The sequence below is a fragment of the Hippocampus zosterae genome, chromosome 5 (genome assembly GCF_025434085.1).
Source record: "Hippocampus zosterae strain Florida chromosome 5, ASM2543408v3, whole genome shotgun sequence".
Classification (NCBI taxonomy): domain Eukaryota; kingdom Metazoa; phylum Chordata; class Actinopteri; order Syngnathiformes; family Syngnathidae; genus Hippocampus; species Hippocampus zosterae.
The window spans coordinates 12,893,332-12,913,266 of record NC_067455.1 but is presented as its reverse complement, the minus strand read 5'-3'; the positions used below and the strand labels follow the sequence as shown (position 1 = coordinate 12,913,266).

Here is a 19,935-nt window from a genome sequence, read left to right as displayed (position 1 = left end):
TTACCCCTTAATCCTTTCAAATTAATGTGCCTTTTTTCTTGCTGTAATGAAGCAAGACAAACGTGCATTCTCTCCTTTATAAAGGTGACTTTTTCACGGTAAAATGATAGTTTGTTACTGCGAAACATTTCCTTTGTGCCTATTATTCTGGGCTATAAATTCTACAAATCATTATCAGCAGCTTCACTGTTAATGTCAGAGGTCAGACAGGACCACTTTATCTCTTTTTAAATGTTCTTTATTTATTCATTTATCTATATCTCAGTCATGTAGGTTATCTTTTGGTGCTCTTTTGTTTGACCGTCTGTAAGATGGATTACAGGATACATTATTGGGAGCTGATGTTTATTGAATCTTTTTGCAGTTGGGTATGGTCCAAGGACCATTTGTGTGTCAATCTTTCATCATTTAGCTCAAGCCATTGTGAAAGCATTGTTTTCTATTTTGTGTCAAGCCTCCCCCCTATGAAACTCAAAATGATTGTGTTATTGTTTCCTGTCAAATCTTGCATTCACAAAGTGATGGGTTCACAAAAGGTACAATGGAACCCGATAAGTCAGTCCTCTAAAGGACCTTACACAACCTCTGAAAGAGTGAACTACAGTAATGTTAAAAATGATGGGGTCGGGCCAAAACATCTTATGTCACAATTTGGGCCAGCATCAGTGAATTTACCAAGCCCCAATCACGTTTGGCACCGGGTGAATGAGTCAACATTAATGTTAGATCCTGTGCACGGATGAGCATTTCGTTGGGACAGGCTGGAGTCTTCTTATTTTGTTGTCTATTTACGTGTGGTGTCCGCTCTTGCTGCGTGTTAATGCTTTGATTTTGATTAGTGCTATCGTGAGGTACACTAATAAATGTTGTAGGCTGATGTTTTGCATGATGCCATGAAGGGTTGATTATTTGACATCAAAGTCTTCATAAACGTTTGGCTCCCTCATGTCTCTCATTCTAGATCCCAAATGTTTTGGATTAGTACTACATGGTAGGTTAACTACTTTAACATAACATTTTCATTGATGGATGATTAAAACTTGAATCCCTGTGATACAGTTTTGTTTTTGTTTTTTCAAAATAGTGCTTTGGAGCTTTTTCTCCACCTAATAGAGAAGTCAACATGACAGTCAGCATCTCGTAGTTTTGGATAGTAAGTTTAAAAATAAAATACTAGGATTTATGTGCACTTATTGTATGATGTGTTCAGGCACCTTGGTGTCCGTTCATCTTCACGCAGACAATACAGGATGTATGTGTATCCTTCTAGTGGCTCAACAAATTACATGAGTCGTGGTTCATTATTAGGCTCCTTTATGAAGTATGGTTATAATATAATTGAACGAAAACTGCAATGGCATGTACACTACGGGTCAAAGATTTGCTTGCATCATTGTTTTTAATCCATTTGCCTTAATTTTTCGAGTGACCTTACCTGTTTATTTATTTATTTATTTTTTAACCTGTGGCACTGCATCACTTACGATATTCATTGGTCTAAAACTGCTTGACTTTAAATGAAATAAAAATAAATGAATATATACAAATGGTTGACTTGTAGTGGACGTCACAACCATTAATTATATATATCATCTAATTTGGGGGTCACTGCCCCGAGTGCTGCGACCACCACAGGCACGACTGTCACCTTTACCTTCCAGGCTCTCTCCAGCTCCTCTCTGAGCCCTTGATATTTCTCGAGTTTCTCGTGTTCCTTCTTTCTGATGTTTCCATCATTTGGGACCGCTACATCCACTACAACGGCTTTCCTTTGCCCTTTATCTATGATCACGATATCTGGTTGGTTCCCCATTACCATCTTGTCAGTCTGGATCTGGAAGTCCCACAGGATCTTCGCTCTGTCATTCTCCACCACCTTCGGAGGTGTTTCCCATTTTGACCCTGGGGTTTCCAGTCCATACTCCGCACAGATGTTTCGGTAGACTATGCCAGCCACCTGGTTATGGCGTTCCATGTAGGCTTTCCCTGCCAGCATCTTACACCCTGCAGTTATGTGTTGGATCGTCTCAGGTGCCTCTTAGCACAACCTACACCTTGGGTCTTGTCTGGTGTGGTATATCTGGGCCTAGATGGCTCTGGTGCTCAGGGCCTGCTCCTGAGCAGCCAGGATGAGTGCCTCTGTGCTGTCCTTCAGGCCAGCCCTATCTAGCCACTGATAGGACTTCTTGAGATCGGCCACTTCAGTTATGGTCCGGTGGTACATCCCGTGTAAGGGCTTGTCCTCCCATGATGGTCCCTCTTCCAGCGCCTCATCTACTGTTCCCCATTGTCTGAGACATTCTCTGAGTACGTCATCCGTTGGAGCCTTCTCCTTGATGTATTCATGGAGCTTGGATGTTTCATCCTGGATAGTGGCTCTCACACTCACTAGTCCTCGGCCTCCTTCCTTTCGGCTTGCGTACAGTCTCAGGGTGGTGGATTTGGGATGGAACCCTCCATGCATGGTTAGGAGCTTTCGGGTTCTAACGTCCGTGGTCTGAATCTCTTCCTTTGGCCATCTTATTATTCCTGCAGGGTATCTGATCACTGGCAGGGCATAGCTGTTTATTGCCCGGGTCTTATTCTTGCCATTGAGCTGGCTTCTTAGGACTTGCCTCACTCGCTGGAGGTATTTGGCCGTAGCCGCTTTCCTTGTGGCCAGTTCGAGGTTGCCATTGGCTTGTGGTATTCCGAGGTACTTGTAACTGTCCTCAATGTCTGCTATTGTTCCTCCGGGAGTGAGAGCCCTTCAGTGCGGACTACCTTTCCTCTATTAGTCACTATCCGACTACATTTCTCAAGCCCGAATGACATCCCGATGTCCCTGCTGTAGATCCTGGTCGTGTGGATCAGGGAGTCTATGTCCCTTTCGCTCTTAGCATACAGCTTTATGTCATCCATGTAGAGAAGGTGACTGATTGTAGCTCCATTTCTGAGGCGGTATCCATAGCCTGTCTTGGTGATTACTTGGCTTAGGGGGTTCAGTCCTATGCAGAACAGCAGTGGGGAGAGTGCATCACCTTGGTATATGCCACATTTGATGGACACTTGGGTAAGTGGCTTGCCATTGGCTTCAAGTGTGGTTTTCCACATCCTCATCGAGTTTGCAAAGTAGGCTCTTAGGGTCCTGTTCACCTTACACAACTCCAAGCATTCAGTGATCCATGTATGTGGCATCGAGTCATAGGCTTTCTTGTAATCAATCCAGGCTGTGCACAGGTTGGTACGTCGGGACCTGCAGTCTTGTGCGACTGTTCTGTCAACCAGGATCTGATGTTTGGCTCCTCTGGTATCTCTACCAATGCCCTTCTGTGCTTCGCTCATGTATTGATCCATGTGTCCACTTATCTTAGCCGCAATGATGCCTGACATGAGCTTCCATGTTGTGGAGAGACAGGTTATTGGCCGATAGTTGGATGGGACCGCACCCTTTGAGGGATCCTTCATGATCAAGATCGTTCGCCCTTCGGTTAGCCATCCTGGGTGAGTCCCATCCCTCAGCAGCTGGTTCATTTGTGCTGCTAGGCGCTCATGGAGTGCTGTGAGATTCTTTAGCCAGTAGGTGTGGACCATGTCCGGGCCTGGTGCTGTCCAGTTCTTCATATCTGAGACTCTTTGCTGTATGTCTGCCAATGTTATGGTAACTGGGTCCTGTTCAGGGAGGTTGCTGTGTGTATATATATATATATATATATATATATATATATATATATATACACACGGCGGCCCGGTAGTCCAGTGGTTAGCACGTCGGCTTCGCAGTGCGGAGGTACCGGGTTCGATTCCAGCTCCGGCCTACCTGTGTGGAGCTTGCATGTTCTGCCCGGGCCTGCGTGGGTTTTCTCTGGGTGCTCCGGTTTCCTCCCACATTCCAAAAACATGCGTGGCAGGCTGATTGAACACTCTAAATTGTCCCTAGGTGTGAGTGTGAGTGTGAGTGGTTGTTCGTTTCTGTGTGCCCTGCGATTGGCTGGCAACCGATTCAGGGTGTCCCCCGCCTACTGCCCGGAGACAGCTGGGATAGGCTCCAGCACCCCCCGCGACCCTAGTGAGGATCAAGCGGCTCGGAAGGTGAATGAATATATATACACATACTGTATATGTAATATCTATTTTTAAATCATCCACCCATTTTACTGATCAAGGTCCTGACCCCTAGTTTGAGCAACCAAAAAGAATCAAAACTACAAATGCACTGACTGGTACAACACTTTTTTTTTCTAGCACTGCTCTCTCATTTAATGATTTGTCGATTGAGCTTCTCTGATCTTTGAATCTACATTATGTCCTGAAGGCGGCTGGTATTTCTTCTTCGCAAGCAACGCAATGGTTCATGTGTGTTGTAAATATGGCCTTGTATTAAAAAGTAAATTAATTCACAGTTCAATTGTACAAGAATAGATTACCCAATTTGAAAATGCCGCATGCATCAGGATGCATTTTGATACAGGGGCAAAGCTTTGATAAATACTCCCTAGATTGGATCCACTTATTATTTCAGGCAAAGCAACCCAGAAAAGCAATTTGGAGGCAGTTTTTATTTGTAGCTTCTTAGGTTGTTTCCTTTTGAAGAGCTCCTGCAGCTATTCCAGGGGCTGGAACAGCCCCCACTACACACCCTCTCCAATCGACATCTGTTGTGTGATTAAGTTCTTTATTTTCCAGTATGAGCATCCTAATAGTTTTTGATACTGTTCTAATTTTGCACATAATCTGGACTGCTCCGCACTTATTCGAGTGCAGGGCCACGAAGGAGATAAATGGAATTCAGCAGTTGACGGCAGCCACGGCAGAACCAAAGTAGAATTAAGAATAGAATTCAAAAACAGTACGACTATTTGTCTCTCGTTTTCTGTCCGTCTTCACTTCAATTCACCAACTCATCAGTCAAAAGTAATTCAAATTTCATTTCTGTGAAATGCGTTTTATCCGCCTGTGCTCATGAGCAAGAACCTCTAACTGCTGCCTGTATGATGGATGTTATGTGCATAACGTTGGTTCTTTCCACATGGTCATTAATAGCGGAGGAAACCAAACACAATGGGTATAGTTAACAATGACCAGTGGCCACAAAGGTCAGGGAGACGGCTCCTTCTGTATTACTTGCATGAATGAGCAGTGGTTCCTGATCCCATGTAAATCTCAATGACTTGGTCTCACCAGAGAGGCTTAGCTTGGGACTTCCACTGGATGAGAGGTCGTTCCCATGTTTTCCTCTTTTAAAAATACCAGCCAGTGTATTGTGTTGGATACAGCTGGGGCTTTGGTTGGCAGCACGCACAACAGCTGTGTTTTACATCTTTGTGGTGCAGAGTTACTGTTACTTTTGGCCTTTTTTTCATGATGAACTTGCTTCCACTGCTTGTGTGTCAGTTGATTGGTAAATATTTGCTCTTCTGATAGATAATTTATTTGTCTTCTCCAAATTGCATAAAAAACAATACACTTTCTCATTCTTTTTTGTTACGAAATCATTGAAATGTTGCTCATAAGACACGAAGGACAGGACAATGTCAAATAGCCTTTTGCTGGTAGCTGACTGTGACAGAATTCTTGATTTTTGCTGAGCAGTGTGGGAAATAAGGCTCTCCTTCTCTGCGTCTCGCACGCACCTCAAGTTGCAATGTAGCCTTGTGTGCACAACCTCAGACCAGTATAAACAACACAAGTCGGACTTTTTCATTTTCCACTGACTGCTTACGTGCTATAGACTCTCAGTTTGCCAAACAAGACCAATAATAGGCATCGGTGAAGCCTTCCATCATAGAACCAAAAACACAAGTTATTTTTTTTTTCTTTTCCACACATCAGTGGCTCAATATGATACTATATTAGTTATTATATATATGATGTTTTTAACTTGGTTGCACTTGCTCTCTCCCGGCAGCATTTGAAGATGATGCGATTGTTGCTCCTCTGTGTGCTGCTGTCATCTGCCACTGGTGAGTTCTCATCTCTATGCCGCAAGCAGCTGATAAACATCTGATCAGCCTCCGTGTGCCGGCATGCCTTCCTCAACTACCTAAATGTAGTACTGCACGTGGTGTTTACACAGGCTGAACCAATGCAGGAATAATATTAAAGCCTATTTTGCACAAAGGAATCAGTCTCAAGGAAGTCACGCTTAATGTAAACTCAAATCCATGTGCAGTGAATATAAAAAGTCCACACAACCGATTAAGATAAATCATTTCAAAACCTTTACTACAAATTATGTGGCCTCTAATCTGTGCAACTCAATTGGAGAAAGAAAAATATTTTTGATAGGGGAAGTAAAAATGAGCAACTAAAACAATTAAGGGGGAAAAAAACAGCCCCAAACACATTGTAAAATATATTATTAGGAAACCATGGTTCAAGTTTTTTTTTAACCATAATTACAAACATTATATATTGTGCTCATCACCGAAAAAACCCCCCAAAAAACACCATACCGAGGGTGAAGCATGGTTGTGGTGCAATCATGCTTAGGGGCTTTTTTTTTCTTCATCTGGAATTGGGACCTTTTATATAAGGTGGAGGTAATTATGAACAGTTCCAAAAACCAGCCAGTTTTAGCACAAAATCCTCGGACTCCTGCTGAGAAGCAGTTGAGCAACCATTTTATTTAACTTAATTTTTGCTTCTACTCCCTAAAAGATTGAAAAGGGTTTATTAATTCTACAGGTTATAGATCACATTATGGAAAAAAATGGAAATTATTTGTCTTTGATTCATGTTTTCTCCGGGTACTCCGGTTTCCTCCCACATTCCAAAAACATGGATGGCAGGTTAAACTGGGCCCTCCAAATTGTCCCTAAGTGTGAGTGTGAGCTCGATTGGTTGTTAGTTGATGTGGGATAGGCTCCAACACACTCACAACCCTTGTGAGGATAAGTGGATTTGAAAATGGATGGATGAATTGTTTCCTTTTTTCCCTCCCATATCGCAAAAACATGGCATCAGAAGAGGGACGTGTAAACCTTTTATAGCCACTAAACCGTATACCTGTTTGCATGTCACTGATTTATTATTCATGAGCCAACCCATGATTTAAAAACCTTGTGTGGTGAATTAATGCCTTCTACTCCACAGTTTTTTCTGATGAGATTGAAGGATCAACATATGATGGTATGTAATACATTGCCTTGCACAATATTTACTGGGAAAACAATGCATGGGGGTGAAAAAAAGCTGTCAGGATGCTTTCAGGGACTGCGATGCTACACTGAAAGCTCTTAAATGGTACAGTGGACCCCCACATATACTTGCCTGATCGGCATCAACGGATTTGCACGATCACAGATATTTTTTTTCATTTTTCAATATTTTTAATTAAAAAAAAAAGTTTTCCCTTTTCCCCCAGTTTTTCATTCAAATTCATATTGAATATATATATAATATATATATATATATATATATATATATATATATAATGTGTATATACTGTATGTGTGTATATGTGCAAGTGTATAGGTGTGTTTTTTTTTCTGAATTTGTGGGTTTTAAATGTAATGTGTAAAAGTAGCATTGTACGAGTGGCATTGTTGCCAGTTATCAGGTTGTATTGATAGCCGCAATGTACACGACAGTCCTGACTTACTAAATTGAGAACATTTTGATAAATGGCTAACTGTGATCCAATTTCTCCATCTATTTTCGACTGCGTATGCTATTCAGGATCAGCTGGAGTCTATCCTAGTTTTCTGGGCGAAAGGCCGACTCTACCCTGATTCTGTAGCCAGGCAATCACACGTGTGCTGCCCATATAGATTCTCACATCGCACCCCTCCTGTCACTGAACAGGAATCGATGCCACGCTGGCCGCATAAAAGTCAACCTCGTGTAAAACGGTACCATGTGACTTGCTGTTGTGATGTAAGTGTCGCATTTGAATCTATTTTCTCCTCTTATCTACAGGCCAGGATGACGAGGATTCCTTTGAGGAAAACGGTGAGTTGATTTTCAGTTCCCAAGAGTAAATAGTGGAAGTAGGACTTTGCGTCGTATGCGTCACTAATGCAAACAGTGTAATGGCAAACGTCCAAGGGAGAGTACAGGAAGGTTTGTGTCCGCATCAGTTATTGTCATCAAGCTTTGGGTACAGTTTGTTTTGGACCTATGGGATGTGTGAACAGATTCAGCCCTTGCCACTCCCACCCCCACCTCATCATCCATTAAATCCTGAATAGAATCAATTAGCTCCGTATAGGGGCCTTGACAATTGTGCCAAAAGGCCAATGAACATTTCGACATCCCAGCCATTCTGCCCTCAGGTCAGCTAATCAACAGTGGCATTCTCATCTCCTCAGCACAGCTCTCTGTGCCACTCCTCATTTTGTCTGTGATAGACGTATGATGGAATTACAAATCTGTTCAAAGCCGCCTACATGGAAATAGACACGATTTCCATGGTTACACCACCACTATCATGTTCCCACATTCTTATTTCTCCCCACTTCATTTCGGAAATGACTCCAACGTGTCTCTTTCTTGTTGGCATGTTATATACTTTGTCAAAAAGGTGAGAACATTTGTCTTAGGCTATTTTTTGGGCGGGGGGAACATGATCAAATGGACCTGCCTCACCTCTGTCGACTACTCAAAATACAAATAACATAATGACTGTCCTGTCTACAATAAAGCCTGCATTTCAGACAAAATTTCAATTTCTAAATAAATATTTTCTGCTGTTTATAGGTTGTCCGTTTTCGCATCGACACTTTTTTAGCCACTGTGAAGGCCCTCTGATCAGAAAAAATGGCATTCATGTCGCAGACTTAAAAGCCTTATTCATTTTTCAGCCTGCTATAAACTGTGATTTGGTCTGGGTTTATGGATCTCTTTGACATCTGTAAAAACATTTTCCATGTGCTCAGTTAGCGTGTTTCTCATAAACCCCCTGTTGCAGCCCATGGCGATATAAACATCTTTCTTTGATGAATTGCTTTCATCACCAATAAAAGGTCTTCACCAAAAGCTAGGCGGTTCTCTCGATGTGCTGCTGACGTAGCATGAAGTCATTTCTTTTCTTTCAGAGATGACGGAGGTCCAGGACAGAAATGATTCAGGCACATTTGTTGATAAAACCAAGGGAGAAGAGGTCACAACAGGTGAGTAAACAATCCGCACTTGAAACCGAGGGCTTATAATTGACAATATGTAAGGATTGCATTGAATCTTGGCTATCGCCATTTGCTTATCGTCAAACACAAATTGATATTTCTTCTTTTAGATCAACTCACTCTGATTGTCATCATTGGCACTGTAAGTGTGTTGGCGCTTTCAGTTGCAGTAATAGTTGGTAAGTTTGTGTTCAAATCTCAATGAGTGAAATGTGAAGTTGTGGCTGTTTCAGGTCCACTGATGACAAATGCACTGCCAGGAACCCCTTAAAACGCTTGGCTGCAATCTTGTGTGCCATTTAAAACTGTGACCAGCTCAACAAATAGGCTTCTGCAGCTCTGACATTTTCCACTTCTCTCTTGCAGCTGTAATGGTTGTAAGACGCCGCATGCACAAACAGCAGCAAGGGTAAGGTCATAAGCTTCATTTTATTGCTCTTTTTTAGCTGTGAAAGAATTCTGTTATGGAGAAGAGGTGCAACCTATATTAGTGTTGCATGGAGAACTCCATGCCCCACTTTTACTCTAAGTCCAACTGAAAGTGCCAGAACCAGTCTGGTGGCTAACAGTTTCCCTGCTGCCTTTCCCAAATTGCTCCATGTTATCTCACCCAGCAGCATCAAAACCTGAGAAAAACACTTAGGGGGCAAAATGGAACCAGCTTCCGCCCTTCCGAGCCTGTTTGGACTCGCTAAACAATTACCAGCGCAGCCTGAGGTTGTCACGCGTCACCATTTGAGCACTCCCCAACTGTTAGCTTCTCCATTTTAGCCATCAAACAATAGCCTTAAGACAATGGGCACTACTGTGCTGGTGTGACCTAATTGAACAAGCCCTAACCTGCTCTTCAGCTAACCTCATGATAGATGACCTTCAGGGTACAGCATCCATGGTCCTATGACAAATGTGCGGCTGCATCATTCTGGTCGCATAACAGCCATCAACACAGGACTATAACCGAGACCTATTGTGACGGACCTTTTAATTGCTTGCATACATGTTTATGGATCTCTCGCATAGCAGCCCAGCAAGTGTGAAAGAACAAAACCACATACATTTTTTCTGTGAGCAGACTATGTGTCTTTAAGCAAGATCTTTTTATGACTGTCCCTCTGTTATGTTGCAGTCGCATGCACGGATCCCTTCAAAAGCTGGGCTCAAAGTATCTGGGAATTAAGCCAAAGAAGTAGCCAACCACTATGCAGTGCAATACTCACAGTTAAGGGATGGGAGGATGTAACCTGAGAAAAGCAGAACAATTATGTTTGTGCCAAAAAATAGTTGTGGTAGAATCTTTATTGACCTTGAAGGAAGTTCAAGGGGTCCCAATTTCGTGACGTGCAATATCACGAGACATGCATTTTCATTGTTCTACATCCACACTTTTTGATGCCTTGCATCTATGCACACTTTGAATCCTTGAATAAGCACTACCTCTATCTATGTCTTTATCATCTTTATTTTATCTTTTGTTATCATCACAATCCTGAGACTCGAGTATTGTATTTGGTGCCACAACGAGAAAATAAATTTGTTGGAAAGTAAAACAAACATATACTTAATACTCTAACAGAAAATTTAAAAAACAATAAACAAAAATGAATAGTGGTTGCTCCTGCGCCTTTTACCTTGTTGGGGCAGTATTATGCAGTGCATACGCTAAAAAATAACATCAGAAGAAAGTTGCGATTGGAGTCTATCAATAGAGCTTCGTTTTCACAGATTTGGGAAGGATTTGGGCCTTTTGTGCAGTGTTATCTTATCTGTGTGTACGTGTTTCTCCAGCGTTTGCGTCCGGTGTTCATTCTAGAATATCTCTCACAAAGTTAATGCTCATGTCTCCGTGAGCATGTCAATGGGATATTACTTATTATTAGTGCTGGTGGTGTCTTGAAATTGATGCATGTTTTGTATTTAAATATACAATGAGTGTAATTCTTTTTGTTGTGTGTTTAGTTTCACACTAAACTCCAACAAGGTGTTTTAAACAGCTTAAAACATGCTCAGAGACTCATACGCAAGCAGCAAGGTGCATTCAGAGTACTTTCACAATATCAGGAACTTGTAAACACACTGTGGCGTTCTGTATGTTAGTCGTTTTTATTTTTAAAAATTTGATTTAATTGTCCAGCCTGAAATAACAAATCCGCTTTAAATGACCTTTAATTATATGGTTTTATTCTTGATTTGTGATCATTCATCTATGTGAAGACACTGATCATGCCTCATAATAATGACAGTATCGACAGTGATTTAACAAGGTTGGAAAAAATAAATACACCTTCAATTTTCATGCCGTGCCACCTTCCTTACTGACTTTATTGAATGTGGTGCTGTGCTTTCACTCTGCAGAGCAGGGGGTATCTTTTGTTTCGTAGGGGTATAAATACTTGCTCCACAGTTTGGGTCAATGTGTGGTTCCAAAGTTCAAACTTGATGCCAGCGATCTTGGAACATTTGTTGAGCCGACATTCAAGTCAAGCTTGAAGGGTTGAATTCCTCTGCAGGATTACTGGCTGCCCCCTGGGCCTGCAATGTGTTTTTGTGCGTGCGTGTGTTAGCCGTGTTTGCTGCCGAGTGATCTCACTGCTGAAAAGACGTTTAATCACACAGTAACCTCTGGCTTGTTGGATCAACAAACCCACCCGGGGTGATCTGTGTTTTGAGGCACTGCAGCCTCTGTGCACCTGTCAGAACTGTGCTGCTTGAGACAGCCATGCATTTCCTGAGTTCCGACACTCGGATGTTCCTCCTGCTGCTTAACGTACAAGTTGCCGAAAATATCGAGAGGATGACATGTTTGTTTTTGCTCCACCTCACCTCATCTGTCTCTTCACTCCCCCCCCACCCCCATCCCCTCTTATCTCACTAGGATTTACTCTGTACCTACCGAGCAGGACCAGAAAGGGGCAGTCTAGTTCCTGGAAAAGAACCGAATGCGGAGCACACACATGCATGCAAGAGCGACTCAGCAGGCAATATCATCTCATTACAAGGATTATGCTTCTTTTATAGCTCTGTGAATTGCTCCTACAAAGTCTATCAATCCATAAGTAATGCTGTTATATACTTTTTGTGTGTTCCTGCTGTTTGTACCCAACACATAACTAATTTAAGGACGTTTGGAACATATTCAAACCTTCTAATTAATTGGATTCTATTTTGGGAATCTAAATTAAAAGGCAATAAATAGTTTTAATGCTTTTTAAAAGGATATTTTTTTGCACTGCCCATGGTGTTTTATTAGCAGAAATAATCTGCACAGCCAAAGAATATTTAATTTGGTACACATGGAGTAAACCTATCCATGTGAAATTGACTGAGACTAATTGTGCTAATCCAAACTAAACCAGCCAAAAGTCCACACTTGCCTCTCTTGGTCGCTTGTCTGACAATTATTGTTACTGGCCCAGTAAGACTGACAGCATGCTGTGGAATAGAAGATAAAATGTACGCAGCCATCTCCTTATTCTCTTAACCCCCCCGCCCCTCAAATGGAAATTGTCAGGACAAACACCGGCTCTCAAAGCAAAAAATTAATTGACTGCTGTGAATGAGGATGATTCAGTTTCTATTTTTGTTTTGGAAAATTCTCTCTTCTTGTGCAGCCTGTAAATAGCCGTGTGACTGCCGAGGCAGGTTAATGGCTCACAGTCGTTGGAGGAATGGCCGGGTGTGAAAATCTCATGAATCAAATAAAGCCTAATGGACGATTGGGGAACAAAGCAACAATCCCTCCATTCCATCCACACAGAGCATGATGTTTCCCTGCTGTCGTTTTCGCGGAAATCAATTATTCCCTGCGAAGCAAAGCTTTCATTTCAACAACACGGAGCGTAGGTTATTTGGGTGGGGGAGGGGGTGACTTTTTGTAGGTTGAATTGGACGGGGGGGCGCGCCTCTTCAGTTTTTGTTCGCCGTGGAGTGAGAAGCTCTCTGAGAAAGGCAACACGGAATTAAACTGTGCCTTTGGAAACAAATAGGATACCGTTGTGCTTTCCCATTACACCTTGCCGCACTTTGTCGCCGTGTCAGCATTTCAAAAGGGACAATAGAGTTATTGATATTCAACACATTTCATTTGCTTCAACATACAAATACTCCTCTTCGAACGCTTTTCTGTAGAAAAGGCAAGTCTTGCCTTGTGCAGAACAGGCAAGACATCATTTGGCCAAACTCCCATCATTCCACATGAATCACTTTTATTTTAGCTGCCATTACATAAGCTCGGTCCAATATTGGAGCCTTGAATTTCTTTAATGTCCAAAATTCAGAACATAATATTTGCATTATAGCTTTAGTCCATGTAACGCCCTTCTTGTTGAAAGCATTTGGTTGGTGTGAAATATTTACTCATATTGTAAAAGGGTAATTGTCCATATTTATATATACTTGTGTATGTGTCACTTTGTATGAACATTTCCATGTTTTTTTTCCCCAACAAGTAATTTAAGTACACAATCCTACAAACAACATTTAATAAAGGAGTTAAAAACATTCTATCACTTCCTCATTTAGAACGTGCTGTCCAGCAGTAAACAGAATTGATTGTGTTGATTGTGTGATCTGTTTTTGGAATGTACTAGTGTTGTTTTTCTCTCGCACCCATTCGCATCGTATTTGTTGTCATAGCAATGTCGAGGTAAAGTGCCAGTCACTCCGGATGGATCTCTGAGCTATATTCATTAGCGTCGAACCACGAAGAGATTCAAAGGCCCTTTACAAACCAGCATGAAGATGTCATGTTGAAAATGTTCCAGGTTTACTTGCATATGAAATTGAAATGCTTTGTACAAAATTGCCAGTCAGACTCTCATATATGAAGACGAGTAAATGGAAATATATATTTTTTTTTACTGTAGGTTGACAAAGACATTTTCAACAAATTAAATTCATTGTCTGGAAAAAAAAACCTTCTACCTAATTCAACTAATAACAAGACAGGATGAAGTTCATAACGCTATATCTCCTTTTCTTTGCTCCAGACTATATGACCTGGAAAACACAAAACTGCATGATTATCTTTGCAAACCATTTACTACACATCTGAATGCATGCCATTTTTTTGGTAGTAGTAGTAAAGACTCTTATGATTTGGATCATTTAATCACTGCAAACGTCTTCGTCAGCATTCTGTTGTACCCAAGTGATTGATTGTGCGTCGGATGTTCTCCACTGGTGTAATAGGAATTGCTCAGCCCTCAGCCCGGCTATGATAAAAGCATCTAGCCTACACGCATAGTGGAGCTGCATTTTACAAAACAAAAACAAATAAAAACTCCTTTCTTAAACCACTGCGCAAATTGTTTTTCAGTGTACGCTTTTGACCGTATATCAGTAAATATGAATACATTTCTTACTTTGATGACCTTTTGCGACACCTGGGAAGCCGACAGACCTTACCACCTACACAAGTAAGTGAGGAAAAAAAGATTAAATTAATCATGACAATTTCAATTGATCACAGATTATTATATTCTTACAGCCGACAACCATGATGCCGATCAGGAAAAGAAGTCCAGCGATGGACAGTCCAGTCGCTTGCAGGGACCAATAATCTAAAAATAACATGTATATGACAAAGTCATACTCAACATATGGCAAAACACCAAGTTCGGATTTGTGTTGGAAGATTATTTCTCTAACAATGTTTCTTGCCAAGTCATATATTCCACATCCATTTTCTATCGCACTTGTCTTCATTATGCTCAAGGTATTCCATGTTCTGTCAGAGTAATATTTTGTCCAAATTATTTGCTGCCATCTGGCTCGTACCTGTGTTAATTTTTGTGCACCTTGGAGTCTCAGTGAGTTGGGTGGAGCGATTCTCGGCCTTTAGAGAGCTGATGTGTGTGAGTGTGAGAAAATCTGTAACAACAGGTGAGGTGGTGGCTATCCCAGGTGACACTGGACTGCTCGCTAGCCAAATGGAATTAACTCAGTTCACATGAATTACAATGGGAATTTTTGTTTTGAAATTGAGGTTGCACAGTATTTGCTTTTGTGTTCCACTCTCACCTGTCTAGCAAAAAGTCAAAGAAAAGCAAAATGCACATAGGGCTTTTTTTCATAGTTGTGCTACATAGTCAGGGAGCTGCTATTAAAATATTTTCTTGATAATGATCATAATTACTTAAATGAATACCGATTTCCACAACAATTCAGTGATTGTCCTATGCTCTTGTCATATTTACGAATGAGAGACGATGACATCCAGCACAGGCGGCCCGGTGGAGTTGTGCATGTTGTCCCCGGGCCTGCATGGGTTTTCTCCGGGTACTCCAGTTTCCCAAAACATGATGATTGAACACTCGAAATTGTCTCTAGGTGTGAGTCTGAGCGTGGATGGTTGTTCGTCTGTGTGTGCGGGCTGGCAGCCGGTTCAGGGTGCCCCCCGCCGACTCCCCCGAAGACAGCTGGGATAGGCTCCAGCAACTCCCCCCCCCCCCCCCCCCCCACACACACACTTAGACCACATTCACACCCGTGGTCCATTACAATCTCCACTGAACCAAATATGTATGTTTTTGGAAAGTGGGAGGAAGCCTACACAAGCACGGGGAGAACAAGTCAACTCCACAGAGTAGAATGAAAAATTCTTACCATATGTGAAAGCTTGATCCCAAGTTGGATCTACAACAAAAGTAGAGAAATAAGTTACAAGGCGGCAAACAGGAAACACATTCTGGAGAGCCAACTGGAGGCGACACATCTCGTAGCCCTGCTGACACATTTGATGACGGTGTATCACCGACATCTTATCTCCTCTCGCAAAAGATACAATCGAGCATGAATCTACCGGCAAGACAGGAAGTGAGGTGCTCTGTTCCTCCAGTCTGCCGTGAGTTTTGTTTGGAAGGCTGGGAATAGTGACATTGTCAGCCTGCCAGAGATAACAATAAAAATGTAGACGCCCGGGGCATTTAATGTGCTGTTGGAGTAGGAAAATGTTTGGTTACCCCAGGCAAGCTCTTGATAGGTCTCGTTTTTGGTGGTTTTGTTCGGGGTGGCTGGGGAGGAGGATGTTTCTGCTGCTGTCATTGGGGAGGGGGGGGGGGAGACAACAACAACAAAAAACAATACATTATTGTTCATGTTTCAGAATACATTTGATAAGTTTGGCTATGTTTGCCATTTGAAACACCCGTTTATAAAAAGTTCGTTGGGAGTCAAATCTCAATGTGGTTAAAATGTCAATTCTAAATGCATTTTAAGGTGGCCTAGGAACAATTTAGAGTGTTACATTAACCTGCGGCAGCCCGGTAGTCCAGTGGTTAGCACGTCGGCTTCACAGTGCAGAGGTACCGGGTTCGATTCCAGCTCCGGCCTCCCTGTGTGGAGTTTGCATGTCCTCCCCGGGCCTGCGTGGGTTTTCTCCGGGTGCTCCGGTTTCCTCCCACATTCCAAAAATATGCATGGCAGGCTGATTGAACACTCTAAATTGTCCCTAGGTGTGAGTGTGAGCGGTGTTCGTCTATGTGTGCCCTGCGATTGGCTGGCAAACGATTCAGGGTGTCCCCCGCCTACTGCCCGGAGACAGCTGGGATAGGCTCCAGCACCCCCCGCAACCCTAGTGAGGATTAAGCGGTACGGAAGATGAATGAATGAATGAATAAATGCATTTTATTCTTTATGAGTATACTAATACATGAGCTCATGCAATACTTGTCAGTAGAATGGTTTAATATTTCATCATACTAAATATACCCACTTTGGTGAGCCTTGCATTAGACTAACTACATTAAAAACTACCGAAACTGCAAGTTTGTTGAATGAAACACAAAATGCAATGACAATAAAGGCTTTCGAACTAATAACTTATTGGCAGACCTAAATGGCTGACACACACTCACTCACTCGAGTTCCATTATTGTTCCCTTGAACAGAATGACCACATGATTCATTTTACACCTGTGCCCTTGCCCCCGCTACTATGATCTACTATATTTATGACAAACTCAATAACTTCACCAGCTGGGTGCTCCAAACACATCAGCAACCTCCAGGGTGGAGACTATTACCTGGCGTAGATGTCAGCTCACTGAGGCGCTCTGATGTCCCCTCACTGGAAACTACAGCAACAGATAAGTCACATCCGGTTAAATAATAATCGATAGCAAGATAGATGGATGGATGGAGAGATGTTTATTGCTTTTGGACTTTAAATCGAATATGTCAATATCACATCCAAATACTGTACCTGTCGGGGTGCTGGTTTCTGTTTTGGTGGTGCTGATGTTGATGGAACTGATGATGATGATGCTCTGGTTAACGTTGATCACTAAAGGGTCAGCGATACTCGTGGGCTCCTGACCCTTTCCTGTTACACCAAGTTTATTTATTTATTTATTTACTTTACAATAAATCACAATGCCATTAACAGAGTAAATGTTAGGAGCCGGAGCTAAAAATGAACAGACCAGATGTTGGAGTGAAAGGTTCAGCTGTGATGGAGTTTGACACTGCGTAGAGAAGACATGTAATAGTAATCATGGTGTTTGATAACAAGCCGCAGTTGTCGTGGAGTTTAGTGGAAGAACAAGGCACAGAGCTGTGACCGCCTCACACAATGTCTGTTGTCCCAGCACCCACGTGACAACGAGTCTAGCCATGCCGAGCGGAGAGGCCTCACAGTATGTCAAAGTAAATGTCTTGTGAGTGCGGTATAGTTACAGTACACAGACGTAGCTCTCATGACATCTCCAGTGACCACAGAGCTGCATTGTTGTGCACAGAGAGGCCCTTATTTACCCACTCAGAAATCTCAGCACCTTTCAATTACCAATTACCTCTTTCAAATATCTCAAATTTCTTGCACTTACGCTGCATTTTCAACAACTTTGCATGATCTGCGGATATTTTAATTGTTTCAGTCAGCCGCATCCCCGAAATGCTCACTGGCCAATCACAGCTCAGCAAGGACCAGGCAAGAGCAAAAAGTGAACTGTATAATACTTGGGTCAACTCCATCTGAGTAACATTTACAATGCAGAAAATTGTGTCACTTACCATTTAACAATGCAGACAGCATAAACACCAGAGAAGCCAAGTAAATCTAAAATAAAAGAAAACATTTGAAATGGTGTGAAACAACAGCGACAAATTTCGTAGAAAACTGTTAAGCACTATATTAAGGTAACACAATGTGATGATTTAAGATTGCAAGCTACTATTTGTACAATTAGCCCACCAACACAAGAAAATAAAATCTCAACAAAACAAGGTGTCACTTTGAATAAAAAATGGCAGTCGATTATACATTGGTACATTTCGACCCGTGATCTATAACGCTTGTACTTATTAGGGCAGCGGCGTCAAACTGATTTTTGTCGCGGGCCACTTTGGTGTTACAACTTCCCTCGGAGGGCCGTTACGACAGTGAGACCGAATAAATGTTAAATCATCACATCGTATTATTATTGTACACACACACAAAAAATTACTTGGTCTACTTGGACTACTATTTGTTTGTTGTTTGTAAATTATTATTATGATCAATAATTTAAATTATTGATCAAGTGAATGTAATCAGCGTAACAAAATTATTGCAAAATGTCAACGTTTTTTTATTGCACATGACAATTTGACATGTGCAATTTCGGTCCACATTTTAGCAAGATCATGGAAGTTGACATCCATGATTTATATTATGTTTTCATTGATGGTTGCTATGGTTACACTGTACAAAAAACAAACAAACAATACAAATCATAGACGACTCACATGGTATCGTGTATATGTACAGAACGGGGTAAAATAGGGCTTGGACGGTTAAAGTGGGTGCACTTACTCCATGGAGGCTTATTTGACAACACAGACAGGAAGTCTGCATTGCGGGCGACGCCACGTTTGGCACCTCTACTTCCTCTTTGAAGCAACATCCCCCACACTTCTGTCACTAAGTAGCACGCAGCTGCTCTTTGCATTAAATATCATTGTTTTAAAAGATACGCACATCAAAGCAAACACTTTAATTTATTTCCGGAAGAAAAAATAAAGTACTGTGGAGGCTACAAATGATGTTCACAATCCTCCCACGCTATTCTGAGACAAACTTTGTATCGATCAAACTTCAGAATGCGTTTCAAGTGTAGACCTGTCACCAATTAAAATTTGGAATTGGACAACGTGTCAACATTTTTGCTTGTAAGTTAGCGGAAATCCTTTACTTGCTGACTTACACACAGTATGGATTCCTCCCTCGTAAATGAGCCAAAGCTACTAGAGCAGGTCTTGGTCTTTTATTCCAGCAGGTGTGTAGACTCAGGAGGAGGCAAAAAACAGGGCTAGCTGGAAGTTTATTCCTCAGTGTCACTTTATATCAGCATTTCTCCCCCAAGAGAAAATGAATCTTTGACCTAACCTGGTGGCAGCTCGTCCTCTAGGCTTGGAAGAGTGTGACAGGTGAGCATCGAGGCTGCCATTGGCAGTGACAGCTCACATTAGCAGGTCATGCCAATCTTCATCTCACTGCATAGCATATGTCAACGCTGAGGCCTGTTCCCCTCAGGGCCCAAAAGGCTTCTATCCCCTCATGACCCGCCTGTTTGTCACATCTCCATCTGCCTGCTCATGTCTCTCGGTCTGTCATCCGCTATCAATTGCCCTTCACCAAAACAGGCCTTTCAAATCATCCAGCGGAGGCTATTGTGCCTACCTTTGTGTCCATTGTGTGAGGCAGCCCGCGCCAAAGCTTCATCCTCTTCATCCTCATAAATCACGAGGCTTTTTCTTCCTCATTCAGAGAGGCTGATGAGGTAACGGCCAAGCAGCCACACCCACGTGTTCACTGTCACGACTTCCTCATCCAGGCATGTCAACTCTGTCTCAT

General features: G+C 42.1%; 2 protein-coding genes across 5 annotated transcripts in view; one reads left to right on the top strand and one right to left on the bottom strand.

Moving 5' to 3' along the window:
* Window positions 1–14,383, top strand: part of si:dkey-262k9.2 (uncharacterized) — a 17,444-nt gene extending 3,061 nt beyond the window's left edge. For both annotated transcript variants that reach the window (XM_052065566.1, XM_052065565.1), the window contains exons 2-8: window positions 5,888–5,942; window positions 7,075–7,110; window positions 7,900–7,932; window positions 9,018–9,092; window positions 9,215–9,283; window positions 9,471–9,513; window positions 11,977–14,383. In XM_052065566.1, the coding sequence (XP_051921526.1) occupies window positions 5,897–5,942; window positions 7,075–7,110; window positions 7,900–7,932; window positions 9,018–9,092; window positions 9,215–9,283; window positions 9,471–9,513; window positions 11,977–12,022 (348 nt within the window). In that variant the 5' untranslated portion in view covers window positions 5,888–5,896 and the 3' untranslated portion in view covers window positions 12,023–14,383. The remainder of the gene's footprint in view (window positions 1–5,887; window positions 5,943–7,074; window positions 7,111–7,899; window positions 7,933–9,017; window positions 9,093–9,214; window positions 9,284–9,470; window positions 9,514–11,976) is intronic.
* Window positions 12,971–19,935, bottom strand: fxyd5 (FXYD domain containing ion transport regulator 5). 3 transcript variants are annotated; one of them, XM_052065560.1, is made up of 10 exons: window positions 19,762–19,935; window positions 18,114–18,159; window positions 17,525–17,566; window positions 17,305–17,424; window positions 17,126–17,176; window positions 16,064–16,138; window positions 15,708–15,737; window positions 14,588–14,662; window positions 14,465–14,510; window positions 12,971–14,099 (listed from the first exon to the last, which is right to left on the bottom strand). In XM_052065560.1, exons 1-10 carry the CDS (start codon window positions 19,816–19,818, stop codon window positions 14,057–14,059), a joined length of 585 nt encoding a protein of 194 aa, XP_051921520.1. In that variant the 5' UTR covers window positions 19,819–19,935; the 3' UTR covers window positions 12,971–14,056. The 3 variants fall into 3 exon arrangements, with proteins under 3 accessions (XP_051921520.1, XP_051921521.1, XP_051921522.1); XM_052065561.1 differs by having other exon boundaries at window positions 16,064–16,135; XM_052065562.1 differs by lacking the exon at window positions 19,762–19,935 and adding an exon at window positions 19,286–19,752.

What these genes read in the sequence shown, in the direction of transcription:
- fxyd5 (XM_052065560.1), bottom strand. Translation starts at nt 19,818, where the DNA reads ATGAGGATGAAGAGGATGAAGCTTTGGCGCGGGCTGCCTCACACAATG. An exon ending in GCTGTCTGCATTGTTAAATG is followed by an intron (nt 17,567 to 18,113) that starts GTAAGTGACACA and finishes TTCTCTACGCAG; the next exon opens with TGTCAAACTCCATCACAGCT. An exon ending in ACCTTTCACTCCAACATCTG is followed by an intron (nt 17,425 to 17,524) that starts GTCTGTTCATTT and finishes TTGGTGTAACAG; the next exon opens with GAAAGGGTCAGGAGCCCACG.